This window comes from Crocodylus siamensis, chromosome 2 (genome assembly GCF_052110815.1).
Source record: "Crocodylus siamensis isolate JL-2025a chromosome 2, ASM5211081v1, whole genome shotgun sequence".
Taxonomy (NCBI): domain Eukaryota; kingdom Metazoa; phylum Chordata; order Crocodylia; family Crocodylidae; genus Crocodylus; species Crocodylus siamensis.
In genome coordinates this window covers 143,124,924-143,142,344 of record NC_143396.1, presented here as the reverse complement: position 1 = coordinate 143,142,344, position 17,421 = coordinate 143,124,924, and the positions used below count along the sequence as shown (strand labels likewise).

The following is a 17,421-nucleotide window of genomic DNA, read 5'->3' as shown; positions in this document are numbered from 1 at the left end:
TGTTACACTAGTGGGGCGGGGATAGTTCACGGGTCCCTTGGTGGCCCAGGTCTGACTCGTCGGTTACACATGGGGCTCCTGCCACCCCTACACCCTGGCCTCACGCCACCTGTGGCCTCCACTTCCCCGTGCCTGCTCAGTGATAGTCCTGCAGGCTTCTATAGCGGCCTTAGTCTTTGAGTTATCCCCAAAACCCTTGGGTTACTCCTGCTCTGACGTTAGTTCCTTTGCACCAGCCTGTATTGGTGCCTTAGCCTCACCACAATAGATACTTCGCCACAGACCTGTCGCCCTACACCCCTGTGCTACGTGTCTCCTCAAAGGGTCCTACTGTACCGACTACCTCTCTGACCCACCACCAGCTCCCTATGATAGTGCCCGGGAGTAACGCCTCCCGGCTGTTTAGAGCTGTACCCCTTATCCTTCAATCGGTGTCCTCTATTCTCCGTGGCAATCCTGCCCCGATCTCTCACCAACCAGGTGATCCTTCGGCCTCTCACCCCTCTACAGCAATTCCTGTACCCACCGCCTCGGCACTTACTTCGGGGTGCTCCGAATCCTCCAGGGTTGTCTCAATCTTCCTCCGCTCACCCGATCTGACACTCTGAGACTGATCCGCCGACAATCCCGTCATTACTCCTTCTCTTCGAGCCACTGTTTTCTCTGGCATGCTGGCTCTTCTTCGTCTGTCCCGCGGGGCTAGCGTCGCGGATGGCCCGGACAGCTTTTTGCTCTCCTTGCCCTCTGCTGCCTCCGGAGCAGCGGCTGCCATTTTTAAATCCACCAGCCGGCATCTGATGTCACCGTCAGCTGCTGGCCGCAGCTGTACACAGACGCAGCTAACGAGCCGTGCGGGCTCTCCCTCCGTTGCAGTGTCTCTCCTGTCTCGCTCTCCTGGTAAGTTTTCCCTGCTTTCTTGGGCCCCAGGACACCTTTCTTTGGAAAACATGGCCAACTAGTTAGGTTACTATTCCAAAGATGGTAATAGAAAGATTTTATGGCCTGAAACAAAATAGGAAGTTTTATTATAAACATCTTACGGTGGAAGAAAGTCTACTAATTTTTACTACACAATAGAGATGATCCTATCCTAAATCCTAGATCTCCTTTTACATTCCATGGTTGGATCTTAGTTTTATGACAGGACAAAATCTGAAAGCCAATCTTTAGGCATTTGAAATGTGAACTTGAACTTTGCTGCTTTAGCACATCTCTGCAGTAATGTTACCTTCCCAATGGTCATATAATCCTTATACTAACCTCCTTTTCTCTAGAAGGAGTTCCACTGTTTCAACATAGTTCCAACTATTGTGTTCCATAGTTCCAACAGCCTACCAGTTTAAGATCAGTTTACAGCAAATAATCAGAGTACTCCGGTTTTCTGATACTTGTAGTTGGTTTTCAAGGAGATACTGAGGAATACAACATGATTTAATCTTTAAGAGTGGTACGATTCAGCCAACTTTGGCTGTACCACACATGCACAATGAACTCTGAGCTCACTGCCAAGTCAGTGTGGACTTCTGCCAGAGCTTTGCATGAGCAGTGAGCTCTAAGCTCATCAACTGACTGAGTTGAATAGGCTAAATTGCTAGTCTTCACAAGTTTAAAGTCCTTCACAGCCAACACAGCAAAACTCAACCATTTGGCTTCTCAGGACAGAAGAATAGCACGGGGCAGTTTGAGGGCCAAATCAGAACCTGTGTACCAGGATCAGGCCCACACAACTGGATCCTGTGAGGCCTTGGTTGGTCCCTCACTGTCCCTGCTTTGTCATGTGTGCAGGGATCAGGTCCTTAGGTCCCATGCTGCTTCTCTCTCATCCCATATTCCAGGACTGGGGTACTGTGCCACTTTCACACAGGCCCACGTGCCAGGATCAAGGCTCCATACCAGTTCTACCCAGCCCCACATACTGGTATCACATCCCTGTGTCACCCCCACCTGGCCCTATGTGCCAGAATCAGGCCCTGCACCATCCTGCAGGTCTGATTAGCATGCAGGTCCACAGCCCATTGGGCTCCCTACATATCTGTGGGAAGCCCCGCAGGCCATATAACACAGCACCCCTGGCCTAGCCCCATATCTATCATCTCTTATTTGGTATCAAGATGTCAACACCACCTTTCTTCAGCCATTGATGCCAGCCTCCACCACTTGTTTGTTACATTCTTAACTAAACACCTATATGCTTTCTCCCATGCTTTCCCTTATACTTGGAGGAGCTACTCCTAAACATCCACATAGCTATCTCATTATCTTCCTTCAAATCTCCCTTTAAAATCTCTCCTTTGTTATGGCACCTACAAAGAGGTTAAGCTGGTAGTAGGTTAAGACAGCTGCTTAATTTACAAGTATTGTCTCATTATATCCAAGTGCTCCTCTTTTGCGTCCATTTTTCTCACATCTATACTGAGATTCTAGCTTCTGAAGGGCAGGGACTACCTTATTTTAAATTTGTACAATGCTTGGCACAGTAGGATCCCAGTCTGTGATTGTGACTTGTAAGCATTTGGGTATTACAAGTGCAAGAAAAAAACCCTCACAGATGGAAGCCAAGCCAGAGGATCCAATTAATCACTCTCTGCAGATAGAACTCAGCATGCCAAACATTCGCTTTTATTATGATTATTTGGGGTAGTAAAGCTTCAGCCTGCTTCTGGCTTTGATTCACCTACATATTAAATACAGGAGGTGTTGAACTGCCTGTGAGAAGAGGTAGATGTAGTCCACCATATTATATCGTAGTGGGGTTCAAAAGGCTTTGCATTATAATTGCCAAGCAGTTCTTCCTTCTGTAACTTGCACCCTGGAGAAAACTAAAGATGCTTTTTACCACTGGCAAGCTGAGACTAACTCTGGGTCCCAAAAAATTCCAGTTTCTGGCATTGTGAAACTGCTGTAAACAGATCTGTATTAAATTTAAGTGGATTCAGAAATACCATTTAGGTCTCACTGAATGCTTGGAGTCGGAAGTCATGGGACAAGTTGGTCCTCTTCCTTAAAGGAAAAAAAAATATTGACATATAAGGACTCCATTTGCTTTCTAAATTGTAGGTTTCATGGTATGCCTCTCCCAATAACTATTAAGGTAAAGGAGGCATTGCTTTATAATCATAGGATTTCAGGAACTAGGGCTACAATATGAAATACATGCTTATCAAAGACTGAAAACATTTTACCATATGTAGATAAAGAGGCCCCAGTCAGTCCTGATTTCAAGTCTGTATTAAGCTACCAATTTAATATACAGATAATTTTGGCTATAAGATGGTTTGTGATGCTTTTTTGTATAAACCTTCTTGTTAATTTTTCTCACTAAATGCAGTACCTTTCCATTTTTTCATCAGACCTCTTTTTCACATTTTATCTAAAAGTAAAATTGGGCAATTTTGGTCTCTGGAGATGTCAAACTCACATGTCTGAGGAAAAAAAATTATTTAAGCCTACATCTCGGCTTAAAACATTTTGACTGATGTCTCTCTTGCTTATTTCTCCTACCCTAAATATAAATTGGAACTAATGCTCCTAAAGCAAAGTGAATTATACAAATATAGCTGCTGGCAAACAAGGTATCAGCTCAGACAAACTTTTGTCTTACCTCTCAATTCACAGATAACTGCACAAAATTCCAAATATATATTCTTTAACACTTCAAAAGGCAAGGTGTTGTCTTCTCCTAGAAGAAATTAAAATTTGAAGATGTTTAAAACAACCAGAAAACCCAGGTTTCCAGAGAACCCTGGCCATTTCCTATCTTTGCTTGGCAGTTTCTTTGGAAATAATTACACTAAGACGTGTGAGAGACATTACACTTAAGACTGGTTAACCACATCTTAAGTAGTGACCCAAACACACATTTATTTAACTAATGGCATGATAAAACAGGGAATAACCCACAAAGTTGCTACACAAAATGTATAACAACTTTGTGGCTGGTTCACATCATACCTTAGATTAAACAGGTAGCCACCACTCCCAGCCTCAGGGGCACACAGGAGCAATTCAAGGTTCTAGTGCATGGCCACAGCTGGGAGTGCTGGTCAACTTACTGAGGCTCTTACCCAGGAGAGTGTAGGGGAACTGCTGGCTCTTGTGTGCTCCCACTGTTGCCAGATTAGGGGAGCCCTTGTCTCCAATGCTCTCCCGTGGCCAGGAGCTCCAGTGAGCTGATCAGGACTCACAGCTATAGGAGCACATTGGACTCAGACTTGCTACTTGCTGGTGCAGGGGGAACCTAGGATCACAGGAGCACATGGGAATCTGGCTTGCTACTTGCCAGTGCACAGGTAGCCCAGGATTGGGCTGTGACATGTGGCCTGGCTCTGGGGGGGGGGACACCAGTAGCCGATCACCGACCCTGGAAGTGCTGGCAGCAAACTAGAAGTGCTGCCAGAGCTTCTCAGGGGGTGCTCCCCACTTCCTGGCTGGTGAGAGCCAATTTCAGGGTGAGTATGTGCCCCCCATGCCCTCCCAAGTGTTGACTATGTAGGAGGCACAATTGCTGGCATCACGTATCAGATCCCACCATGCCTTTAATTTAAGATCTGTTAGTAGCCTAAGGGACAAACAGTGATCTCCTCTCATTCTCTTGGATCTCTGTAGTATTTTACATAGTTTAGCATGAAACAATGCTGTTTTCAGAGAGATGTGGCAGGGTTCCAGGATAACGTACTAAGGTGTTTGGAATCCTTTAATGAAGACAGACTTCCTACAAGTAGTAATGGAAAAAACAAACCTCCACCACTAATCCTTCATTTGTGGTATCATACAAGCACCAGTTCTCTCTTCGCTATTCTTTAAGATCTACATGTAGCCAGTAAGTGAACTTGTTAAAGGTTTCTGTCCTTCTGCACAAATCCTCTGAACTGCTCAAACTAATCAAGTATTGAGGTATATTGCAATACTCTGACAATGCTGATTATGACTTGATTCCGTCACACCTCATGCCCATTTAGAGTATGCAAATGGCTAACTTTTACCTAGCATTTCTTTGTTTTCACAGGTCTAAAAAGTGGTCCACGTCACACTTTCACATAGACTTGCCATTTGATCACCATGTTATATAGATACATTTTAGATACACTTGGAAATGGCACGGGACAACTCTGATTGGAAACTGGAAGAACTTTTTCCCTGATGGCTGGTCATTCCATAGCTATATGATTAAACCAATTGTCTTTTTAGTTCAGCATCCAAATGCTGAACAGAAAGGTATAGAACAGGATGCATTCAATTGAAGAGGCTGTTTGGCTCATGGGCAGGGAAGAAAAAATAAAATGGTAAATACTAAAGGAAAAGGAATAAAGCTGAATGCAGCACTCAAATCTTTCAGCATATATTAGCTTTACAGAACAGTCCAGTATATGCCAATGAGACTGTCTTAAAAGACTGACTAATAGTTACATGGGTAGTCTGCCTCTGTGCATTTTTCATTGCATCCTGTGACAAAAAGTTAGTTTATATTCTTGTCTGGTAGCCACCAAAAAACAAGAAAATTCTTCCTGCCCAAATGTGAAAATTCATCTGGAAACTTGCAGCAGATATTTTCCCCATAACCTATTCAACATTTGTACAGATGCAAAAAATTAGCTTGAGCATACTGCATGTAACTACTTTGCTTTGTAATGTTGTGCTGCTTTATAACTACTCTTTTTATTTTATCCCAAATCTTTGGGTGAGGAATTCTGTTCAAACCCAATAAATCCAAAAAAGGCTTGTTTGGTTTACTCCGACACATTTGTACTTGGTTTGACTTCAAATTACATAATTTGGCAATGTTATAACTAGGGTTGCTTGACATGTTAATTCTTGCCACTTTGAGCGACTGTTTTCAATTATGGCCCCCTTCTCGTATCTACTATCCCTTACCTCATTTAAATAGTTATAACTTTCAGCTTTTCAAATCAATCCTTAGAGTAATATAAAAGCTTTTCAGAAAACTAAATTACATTGTTTCACTTCCAGTTCAGTAATACACTCCATATACAAGGGACATTTGTTCTTGCATATGAATTACCTAGGTACCGGGAGGCATCAATTTATATAAGTATAAACACCTGGTGATTTCCCTACATCAATGATGCCCTTAGAAAAAAACTACTTCGGATGATTGAAAATGAGCTAGTCTAGTCAAAGTCGAACAAAATCAGAGATTAGAATTGATTTTCTATAACTTACACTTGCTGGGCTGAGAGGGAAATCCAATAGATATATACAATGCTAAGACATACATTCTTCTTCTGATATTTGCTTGTCTAGATGGCTCTACAACAGGGAAACATGCACTTAGAGGCTCAAACTCAATTTTTAGGAAAGCAATTTGTTAAGAACAAAGAAGGTAAATTTAGACTTGGACTATTTACTGCCCAACATTAGCCTGTTCAGAGAAACCTGTTTAATTAAATATGCTCAAGTGCACAAACATAGAAAATTAGTACCTATAACCAATCTTTTTTAATTCAGATGACTTAAAAGATTTGGTCTTTAAGATTAATGTATCAGTTTCTTGTAAAACATTTTGAGATGCTCTACTAATATCAGTAAACCAAAACTCTTAGAAACCTGCTGAGAATTGCTCCAACACTATAAAATAGGGTGGGGACTAATTTGGAATAAAGGCCTAAGATGAATTATGGGGTGTAACAGGGGGCCTTTTCGGGGCCGATCTGTCATCGGCCCGCTCACCTGTTTCTGGGCCAACTGCCCACCTACTTGCCTCCCATGCCTTGATGATATATAATTAGGATACTAATTAGGAGAGGGGCTGCCCATTTCTTGCCCTGATGCCAGGGGGCACCATCTGCAGCTCTGTTGCTCCCCTACACCATAGCCCAAGCCTTGCAGTTGGCATCCACAGATGTTAAAAACTCCAGCCCCACACTGGGTCCCAGAATCCTCCAATCCATACCCCAACTGGATCCCTCCACTCAGGCGGACTACTCTGCCCTCATTCCAGGCTGCCTAGCTCCCTGAACTCTTTCTCCTCTTGGGCATGGTTCCTCTGGGACCTTTGGCCACACAGGCCCTGGCCTTGCCTCCCAAACCAGTCTGAAACCCCAGGCCCTCAGCTCTGGGTGTCCCTCACAATGGGCCCCTGGTCCTTTTGACCGTTCTGGTCCTGGCCCCACCATTGACTAGTCAAGGGTATTCTAAGTCAGGTTTCTGAGTCTATAGCCCACTCTCTAATCTGGGCCCACCTTCTTGACCCTATTATGGGGTGACCCACCCAGTTGTGGAAGCTGGGGTTAGTAAGGCACTCCGACCCACCTTTCACTGGGGTGGCAACTGGCTTGGCATTTCCTGGGGGCTCCCACACCACTGAGAGCCCCACCAGGCCACCCACTCTCGGCAGGGTGCAGTTTTAGGTCATGCCCAGGACCAGGAGTCTCCAAATCATTCTCTACAGCGCCAGCCCTTACCTCCAGGGTGTGGCATTCAGCCTTGCAGCCAGGAAGTGTTACTGCCTGGCCTGCCAACAGCAAACTGCCCTGTTTATATAGGCAGCCAGAGATCTAAAATGGTCACTGCAATCAAGCACCTGCTGGCTGCTTGGCTAAGTCCTTGAAGTGGAAGGCACCAACACTGCCCTGCCACAAAGGAGGGAATAAAATTGCAGTAAGTTAGCCTGAGGTGTCAGTCTAATGTGAGTCCCACTAAGCTAATAAATAGTTGACTTTGTACATATACGTTGGGATTCTCTGCACAGGGGGACAGTTTTATTCTGGAATGTATCTTTCTGAATAAGCAGCTCGGTTGTCTTGGTGTAACTACTTGAGGGGCGGATTACTATCCGAATTAAATGGATATGGTAAAATTCCAAAGTCAGGAATGCATCAGGGGTTAGAAGAATTAGGTTCAGATGCTCTGCATCACTAGATCTTCACAAACAAACCATAAAGTCCTGAAAAGACAAATACGAATGTAGAATGGTGTTCTCACCATTTTTTTTTTTTAAACTAAGATGGCATTTGTGGCTACTTCTCCTTTGCATTCACACTGAGTCTTTTGATACAGTTCCAGAAAGCTGTCTGACTTCATCTCCAGGAGCTGGAATTTTTGCAAGGTTTTCTTTATTAGGTGCAGCAAATGTCTTTTCTGGATCTGATCTAAAGCAGCTGTAAACATCAATGATGGTGCCACAGCTTGTTCTTCTGAGTTCAGACAATTTCCCTTTGTAGTCATTCTAACATCTAGCTTTGAGAGTTCACAATCATATTTGTGACCTAGATACGGAGACTTCTACTTAAACTCTCAGTTCTCTAAGGCATTGTCTGCTATGTCATCAGGTTTTAGAGTAAAACTCTTTGTAAGTGCTTCTCTCATTTTTCAGACAAGAGTTGGGGCACATCTGCATCTCTATTTTGGGGCAAACTGAAGTCCTCAGCTACCTCCAGTCACGTAAGCCACAACTCATCCATACTACTTTGCTACAGCAGCATGTGGGAAGCCCAGAGAGAAAGAAAGAAGTATAGTAGACCAACTTCTTCATAGAGGAGCAGAAAACACAAATAAATCTCTTCTTGGGATCCTGCTGTCTACTTGACTCTGCCAAGTTGTCCTTGTCATTCAATACAGGGCTCAAAATGAAACCATGTCCTCTGGCTCAGTGGTTCTCAACTTTTTTTGCAGCAAGATCCATTAGTAAACAGTCCTGACCTAGTAAATAGTTTAAGTATAAAACAGCCCCCTGGCCCTGCTGGTGCCCCTCACACCCAACCAACATACCCCCAACCCTGCTGGTGCCCCTCACTCCTGACCTGCTGCCCCCTGGCCCCAAGACCCAGCTCCCTAATGTGTGGGACAGGGAGAAGATGTGTGGGCCAGGGGTGTGTGGGGCACTGAGGGTGCACATGCCCCCCAGGTTTGTGCACCCACAGCAGGCACAGGCAGAAGCCACCTCCATGGCAGGACTCAGTGTGGAAGGGTACAGCAGGGAGGCAAGACTCATTGGTGCAGCCATTGATAGAACCCCCACACCAGCCATGCTGCCAGCAATGTGAGGAGTAATGGAACAGGGGGTGAGGGAGAGAAACTATGCTGCCCTCACCTTGTCCTGCTTCCTGCGCACCAGGCTGTGGCTCTGCCCAGCCACCATGGCCCAACTGCTGCTCCCCTTAGGCCATGGCTCTACCCTGTAGAGGAGATAGTGTTGCCTGTACCCCGCCCCGACACAGTCTATGCACCTTCTCTCCCCTTCCCATCCCAGAGATTTACCTGCAGGGAGCTCCAGGAGCTGATCTCCATGCTGCCTGATTGCCCTCCTCCCACCCCCAGGCAACCCCTTGCAGGTTGGAACTCTGCCAGCCTGCAAGGGGAAACCCACATTTTACCACATTTTTCTCCTTTAAAGGAGAATCCATCTTTTAAATTTGTTACCAACCCTGTCATATATTCTTGCAACTCACTTTTGAGTTGTGACCCATGGACTGAGAAACACGGCTAGCTGATTTCAACATAAAAGCAGAGTCAACATAAAAAAGATCATAAGGTCCATCCTAGCTTAGAACAGTTGTTGGACCTAACATGCTTATCCCAGCATGAGGACTTGCTTCTCTTGCAGTAGCACTGCACCATTGACTCAGTTTACAGCCCACTGTAAACATCTTTCCTTTCCAACAGCATAGCTGCCTAGCCAGTTGTTCCTCATTTTATATCTGTGTATTTAACCTCTCCTTAGGTGCAATACTTGTGTCTATTGATATTTTTTCTCCATCTTCACCTTGGACATGACTTCTCCTTCTTCCCCCCCACCCATAGACGGGTTGCCTGATTCATGATACTCATAGATATTTCTTGTATACTACCTGCCATTCACCCCCTACTAAGAACATACAATTAACTCCTTCATTAGGTTTTCTCTGGGGTTTTATATAGCATCTTAATTCTTTACAACCACCACTTAATTCCCCTTGACAACAGCCTTGTGGCCTTTGCTGATACCATATTCATTTTCCAGATAGAGAGGCTGGCATGGGGAAAAAAGAGGCACAGAAAATAATACCAATTGTAGTGTGACACAGGATTTCTGAATCAGAAGCAGGAACACAGACCACTTATTCAAAGCATGTTTGCTGGCCCTTGCCATGAGATTGCCTTTTGTCTGTCTTTCCACGGACCAAGACCTTGTAGTGGTGGAGAGGCTTATATATCCAAATGATCCTCAGAGCTATTTCATTCAGTTTCACACTCCTGGCAGGGTCACTTATGATGAACAGGCCTGAGGGGAGATTCCAGAAAAACTATACTCCAACCCCAAGTCCGTAACAGTGGATCAGGCAGACAATGATGTCAGGATCTCAACAGCTATAAAAATGAAAGAAAGCTACAAGAAGCTGGAGGTCTCTTGTCATGTACAGTTCTCTCTTGCCACCGAGTCTAGATCTCTATCTTAACAACCACACTATGATGACGTTTCCATGTACTAGCTTCCTCACATTAAACTATGTCGAATGCAGGCTTCGACTGTGGCAGAAAGCCACCTTGTTTCTCCCAAAAATCTCTGCCCTGTGACACTGTGACTAAAATCTCTGAGTTGCAACCCTTTGATTAGGATGGGCCCAGCACACAGGGGAGCGCACCCTCGGCCTGTCTATTTAGGTAACCTGAGCTGGCTGCATTCCTGAGGGAGGGGGGGAAACCTGCTCCCTCTGCCTACGTGGCTTGCATCAATTACCTGGGTGGGGGGTTTCTACCTGGGGAGCTGGAATCTACCTGGTAACAGATGATGTATTTCCAATTGGTTGGCTGACAGCCAACTGGGGCTGACTTCCACTGGACCAGGTGAATGAGGTCACAGGGGCTATATAGGTTGGGAGGGGGAAAGAGGCTCTCTCTCTTCCGCCATGAGGTGAAGCAGCAGCAAAGCAGGGGAGACAGAGAAGCCTTACCATCTGGATCTAGCTCTCTCTCTCACCCCAAGACTCCAGAGGGGAAACTGGAGAACTCTGGAAGATGCTTGTGAGTAAGCTACTCAATCGGATTAGATATTTAGCTGGCAGTAACACAGATGCGTAATCAAAAGGCTACCTCAGCCACACTGTTTGCTCTTTAGGATTTCTAGGATATTGCTCAACCCTGCACCCTAGTTTACCCTACCCCTTGTAATCAATAAAGTTCTTCTTTTTGACTGATGTGGGAGACTTATTGAGGGGTGGGTCTAAATTACGCCTAAGAGACCCCTTAGGTCTGCGGACTAAGGGAGACTTTACTTTTTGCCCCCTTGACTTGGGGAAGTGCCCCAAGTGCCTGTACGGGGTCGAGTACCCGTCGGACTATTAGGCCTGTGTTTCCCCGAGGACACAGGGCCGAGACAGTCCCTTCTTGGGGTGGTGGTGGCGATGTTACCCCCAGACTAGCGAGTGTGCTCCAGGAGAGGGGTCGGCCAAGCATAAGGCGCCCCTAGGGAGGCATTCGGAGTCTGGAAGGTGGTCGGGTGCAGGGAGGTGGGTGGCTCAATGCAGGAGCGCCCCCTACTGGCCCACCACATCTACTATAAGAGACAATACAGTCTTCTGTAATCTTATGCCACCTCAAGACTCCAAGAGCTGTTATAGAGATCATCCTCAAAGTGAGGGATTGCTGACAATGCCTTTTGTCTTCTCCAGTTCTGTACTTCAGGTATGTAAAATATACCACTCAAGAGCCAGATCTGGCTGGCAGAGTTGCTCTAACCAGGGATACTAGCAGGTAATCCACACACTGGAGGAATGGTGAAGCAGGGGGCCCACTTCAGAATCCAAGGCCCTTGGGCCCTACTGCATATGGCAATTTGTAGCAGGGAGCTAAGCAAGAACTGATACAGCCTCAGGACACAAGATAAGATTGCCCAGCTTCATTCATGTCAAAACTTCAAATTTCTGCAACAAGTGAGGTACAGACGTTTGGCCAGGTGGGGATGAATAATGAAGTCTCTCTCCCTAGGGCTTGCCTGCCACACTTTGGAATGATGGAAGAATAAGAAGTTAATTCCCCAGCAAGAGAGGGTATAGTAAATCACCCCAGAAGCAGGATAAAAGAAAATTGGTTTGTTAGTAAATTCCACACAAATTGTGGAGAACCCTGGCTATTCTCACAGCTCACCCTCCACCACTATGCAGCCCACTCCCTCAAGACAGTCAGCTCTACTCCAGTCCCACTCTCTTCTCTCTTTCTTGCTCATACCAGTGGATCCTTTCTCCATGGGATCTTCTCTCAGTCGGTAAGTTTCCCCTCTCTTCCTCATCTCCTTGCTACACTGGTCACTGTGGTTACCTGCACCCAGCCATCTGGTCTTATCAGCAAGCTGTTTCAGTGCTGGGTCTGCTGCTCCTGGCATCCCCGCTGAATCTCTCTACACTGTGCCCCAGGGAGTGAAGGAAAATCCCCTGCCGTGGACTTAAGTAGCTGCTGGCTCCTAATCAGTTAGGTTTTGCACCCAGGGTGAAAGTTTTCCCAACCGTGTACACTAAGTAATTCACTTTGTTACAAAGTTGCAAGCACAGGGAGAGTCAGAACAGGGCAAAGGAACAGGGCTGCCCTTGGCCTGTTACACACCTTCCCCGTCTGGTCTGAAAATAAAAGAACAAAACTATGATGAGCCTTCCTTTTTCTGTTGCATTTCTCAGGGTCGAGTCAGGAATGGCAGGATCTCATCCCTCAGGTCATGACAGGAAATTGACAGCTACATTGCCCCTGCCAGCCCAGTGCTTCACTGAAAAATAAGAAGGCTGTAAGGCTAAAAACCACTTTGTTAAGCGTGTGTTGTCAGTTTTAGCTGACTGAAGCCATTTGATGATCAGTTATTAAAATAAATCATCTTCCCAGCAGCTAATACCTAAATAGTTCCACCCCGCAGTGAATAGCTAAGCACTCATGCTTGATAGTGAAATAAGGGGTTTCTGGAGGTGATCTTTCCTCCCTGTGCTCCTTTTGGAACTGGATAGATCCTAAGGCTGTGGTAAAAGGTTTTCTGAAAATTCGGGGTATACAATACCAGTGCCTGGCATAGGCATGTCTGATGTCTTTAAAGGCCTGAACCACTTGGTCATTCCATCTGACCGGATTTTTCTTCCCCGATTAGGAAGTGGGACTACTATGCAAGCAAAATCTCTTATGAACTGGCAGTAGTAGTTAGCAAACCCTAGAAAGGATCTCAGCTGTTTCAAGGTCTTGGGGAGTGTGTATTGCCACAGGGTATCAACCTTATTGGTTACTGCCTGGATTCTGCCTTGACCCCCATGTTGTCTATTCTGGGCATGGGGAACGCATCAAACTCAGCTACCCCATTCACCTTCTGGAAATCCATGCAAAGTCTGAGTGTACCATAGCAACTATCACCAATGGGCTCCTCCAGGGGCTTTGCGATTCCTCGATGATCCCCAGTCAGTGCATCTGTTTGATCTCCTTTTTAATAGCCTCCCACTGATGTCTGGGTAATCTTCTCCACTGATTTCAAATGACGCAACCTGCTGGAGTCTTGATCCTGTGTTCGATGCCTTGTGCCTCCCCCAGGGTTGCCTTGAAAACATCTTGGAATTCATTTATTATTTCCTCCATCTCCTCCTGTTGGTCTCTTTCTAGCTTATCCTCTACCACTGGGTGCCTCCCTGTGGCGGGCCAGTAGGGGGAGCTCCTGCATTGAGACTCCCACCTCACCAGGTCCGTCCACACCTTTCGGACTCCACATGTCTCTCCAGGGGCGCCTAAGCCTTTCGAGCCCCACTGCAGAGTCCAGGGGTAACACAAGCTGCCACCACCCCAAGAAGGGACTCTTTCAGCCCCGTGTCCTTGGGCAAACACAGGCCTAATAGTCCTACGGGTACTCAACTCAGTACAAGCACTTGGGGAACTCCCCCATGTTGTGGGCCAAAAAGGAAAGTCTCCCTTAGTCTGCAGACCTAAGGGGCCTCTTAGGCATAATTTAGACCCACCCCTCAATAAAAGTCTCCTATACTGGTCACACAGGAGAACTTTATTGGATTACAGGGGGCAGGGTGAAAATAGGGTACAAGATAGAACAATATCATAGAAATCCCATAGAGCAAAACAGTCTGGCTGAGGTAGCCTTTTGATCACGCATCTGAGTTACTGCCAGCTACATATCTAACCAGAGCTCGAGTAGCTTACTCACAAGCATCATCCCGAGGCTGTTAGAGATTCCCTCTGGAGGCAGCTCATGAGTTATGGGGGAGAGAGCCAGTTTCAGATGGTAAAGCTCCCAAGTCTGAGTCCCCCACATGGTTGCTGCTTCTGGGCAGTCTTAACTTATATAGCCCCTGTGACCTCGTTCACCTGGTCCAATGGAAGCCAGCACCTGTTGGCTGTCAGCCAACCAATTTGAAATACATCACTGGTTGCTGGGCAGACTCTAGCCCACCAGGTAGAAGCCCCTCACCCAGGTAGCTGATACCAGTCACATAGGCAGAGGGAGCAGGTTTTCCCCCCTTCCTTGGGAACGTAGCCAGCTCAGATTACCTAAAGAGATAGGGTAAAGGTGTGTCTCCTCTGCTGGGCCCATCCTAATCAAATGGTCACAGAGCAGAGATTTTGGGGAGAAACAAAGGTGGTTTCCTGCCACACTCCCCACCTCTGGAGAGAGCTCTGGACCTCCTAGGTCATCTAGGTCCCCATTTTTATGCATGATCCACCCCTCCTGTAGGTGCCATTTTTTCAAAAGGTTGATGTGATAAATTTGCTTCCTTCATTTAGGTTACATCCTCAACACCTCATAATTCACTGGGCCTACCTTCCTCACCACCTGAAAGGGTCCTTGCCAGCGTGCCAGCAATTTGTGGGTATCATCTGGTAGCATCACCAGCACCTGGTCCCCTTCCTGAAGTTCTCTTTCTCGGGTGTGATGGTCGTATAAGTGTTTCTGCCTTACCTGGTTCCATGCCAGGTTTTCCTCCATGATGCTCCTAGCCTTCTCCAGTCTCTCCCTAAAATCAGTTACCACCTCCAGGGGCATGAACTGACCTGGTTCTGATTCAATCCATCCTTCACATATGAAGTCAATTAGTCCTCTGGGCTGGTGCCTGTAGACCAACTCAAAGGGTGAATATTGAGTAGACACCTGTGGGGCCTCCCTTACTGAAAACAACAAAGGTGGCAACATTTCTTCCCACTTACTGGGGTCTCCTTGTATCATGGCTCAGACCATGGTTTTGAGAGTATGATTAAAGCACTCCACAAGGCCATCTGTTTGTGGATGGTACACTGATGTTTGGAGTTGTCTGATCTGCAATGTAACTGCAGACCCCCCTGTAGGACTGTGGACATGAAATTTTTTTCCCTGGTCTGTTAGGATTTCCTGGGGAATTCCTACCCAGGATACCCACTTCATCAGTGCTTCGGCTATCTTGGGCATTGTCACAGACTGTAGCGGGACCGCCTCTAGGAATTGGGTAGCATCATCTACAATCACAAAGACTGGTATCCCACGCAATTCTGCCCACTGTATCCAAGGCTATCAGATCAAAGCGTTGCCCAGCCAATGGGAGATGCATTAATGGAGCTCAGTGTGATTTCAGCCCACTGGTCTTTTGGCAAGATGGACACTCCTGGTAGTACCACTTGACCATTTTATAGATCCCAGGCCAGAATACCCATCTGGTCAGCCTGACCTCTGTCTCATCTCTCCCCATATGCCCCCCCCCGTAAGGAGGGCATGGGTCATTCAGAGCAGGGTCCTCCAATAAGAGTGGGGCACCAATACCCGGGTCCATTTGTCCCATCCCTTTCCACGTGGTATTGAATGCCATCCTTTACCTCTAATTTCAGGCTCTTTGTCATCAGGTTGGGGTCCAGCACCTTGTCTTCTTTCTTTGCCAGATGTTCCCACAGAATGTTTTGATAGAGCAGTTCCTGGGTCTGCTCTTCCTGAAGGTGTTTCCTCCAATTATCTGATCCAAATCTAACTATTCCTCCTGACTGTCTGACTCTCCAAAATAGATTTCTTGGGTAAGATGCTCTTCACCCCCGCTATTTTCCCAATACCCATGTCACTATTTCTCACAGATGGGGTCAATCTACACCCAGCATCATGGGGCAGGGAAGGGTTTCAGCTAACCCTACTGTCAATTCTTCGGTTTGTCCCAGTACAGTCAGCTGGAGTTTCCTTCTTTCATATGTGTAGGAAGCCCTTGTATACAGACCACGCTGACTGCATTCTCTGGTGTACCCATCTGTGGGGGGACCAGATCTGCCCTTACCATGGTCTGTGTACAGCCATGTTGACTACTGCAGGGATTATCACATCACCAATCCTAACATTAATCAAGGGCTTAGGTTTGTTTTTTTTGTGGGTCCTTATGTCTCCCAAAGCTGCAGTTCATTTTCCCCTCATGAGGGTAGCTGGATGCAGCTTCAGTTTGCAGCCTCTGGTGGCAAAAACGGGCCAGGTGCCCCTTTTCCCTACACTGGTAGCATACAATCTCATGTGGCTCACCATTCCAAACCTCCCGATTTGGGACCCTAGGAAATTCCATCTTCCTCCCTTTTGAGCCTCCTTCTGCTCATCTGAGATTGGCAGGGTTCCCATTCCTTTCCTTCTTTAGGGGTTCCCCCTTCAGCCTTGGCAGCAACATAGTCTTCTGCTAGTTGCAGGGCTTCCCCATGAGTGTGGGCAAATGAGAAGGCCCAGTGAGGGCATAGTGGCCTGGAGAGGGGCTAGGAGTGAAATAGGCCTACAGTCGTACAACTGCTCAGTCAATGCTCAGGTTAGGGTAGTGGGAGATACCCAGACTGCACTGGGAATGACCAAGGTGAGAAAAGCTAAGCCCAAAGCCAGGTGAGGCCAGGCGGGGCCCCTGAGAGAGGGCAGTATTAAAGAGGCTGGGTGAGAGCCAGCGGAGTGAGCGGGACCCTGTTGACAGAGGGTTAACATGTGAGAGTGACCCTCCAGGGCTATAGAAAAGAGCTACAACTGTGTGCCCAGTTTGCTATGGCCATAGGCTGGAGAAGTAACATCAGAGAAACATCTGTGAGGCTTGGGACCGGTGGAGGGGAGATCGGAAAGGGTATGAGGCCCTTGTCAGCAGGACGAGTAATGGGTAGCCTCCCACCTTAGTAACAACTCTCATATTTTTCCACCAAGGAGCAGCAGGAGAGTGAAGCAGGCGGTTACCCCAGGAGCAGGGCAGCTGGTGAAGACCTGATGAGGAGGCCACCCTGTTACACAGATGAAGAATCCAACAACTTCAAACATATTGGACCTGACTTTTGCCTTCCTCCCTTGTAGAAGTAATTATTAATACAGGGTTGAGCCAATAATTAAGGGATAGTTTGGGATTTTTCCCTCCAGCTTGAATTGGACAGTTAGAAAAAATGAAATTCAGTAAGAAGAAATGTAAGGTACTTCACATCAGAAAAGAACAACAAAATGCTCAAGAAAAGAATGAGGGAAGTTGGGGGCTTGGGCGGGGGGAGGGTTGGTGGCTGGCA

At 46.6% G+C, this 17,421-nt stretch overlaps 1 protein-coding gene and 1 long non-coding RNA gene across 4 annotated transcripts in view; one reads left to right on the top strand and one right to left on the bottom strand.

Annotated features, from left to right (window-relative positions):
- Positions 1-558: 558 nt before the first annotated feature.
- The window catches only part of LOC149870861 (uncharacterized), a 58,631-nt gene continuing 41,768 nt past the window's right edge, over positions 559-17,421 (bottom strand). The window contains exons 4-5 of the mRNA XM_090037003.1: positions 3,602-3,679; positions 559-1,002 (exon numbers count right to left, since the gene is read on the bottom strand). Coding sequence (XP_089893129.1) covers positions 3,647-3,679 — 33 coding nt within the window. The 3' untranslated portion in view covers positions 559-1,002; positions 3,602-3,646. The remainder of the gene's footprint in view (positions 1,003-3,601; positions 3,680-17,421) is intronic.
- Positions 10,850-17,212, top strand: LOC149870862 (uncharacterized). Of its 3 annotated transcripts, none has more exons than XR_016440855.1 (4): positions 10,850-10,959; positions 14,689-14,770; positions 15,811-15,939; positions 17,075-17,212. It is a non-coding gene; the product is annotated as an uncharacterized LOC149870862 (long non-coding RNA). The 3 variants fall into 3 exon arrangements; XR_016440854.1 differs by having other exon boundaries at positions 15,760-15,939; XR_016440856.1 differs by lacking the exon at positions 10,850-10,959 and adding an exon at positions 12,209-14,359 and having other exon boundaries at positions 15,760-15,939.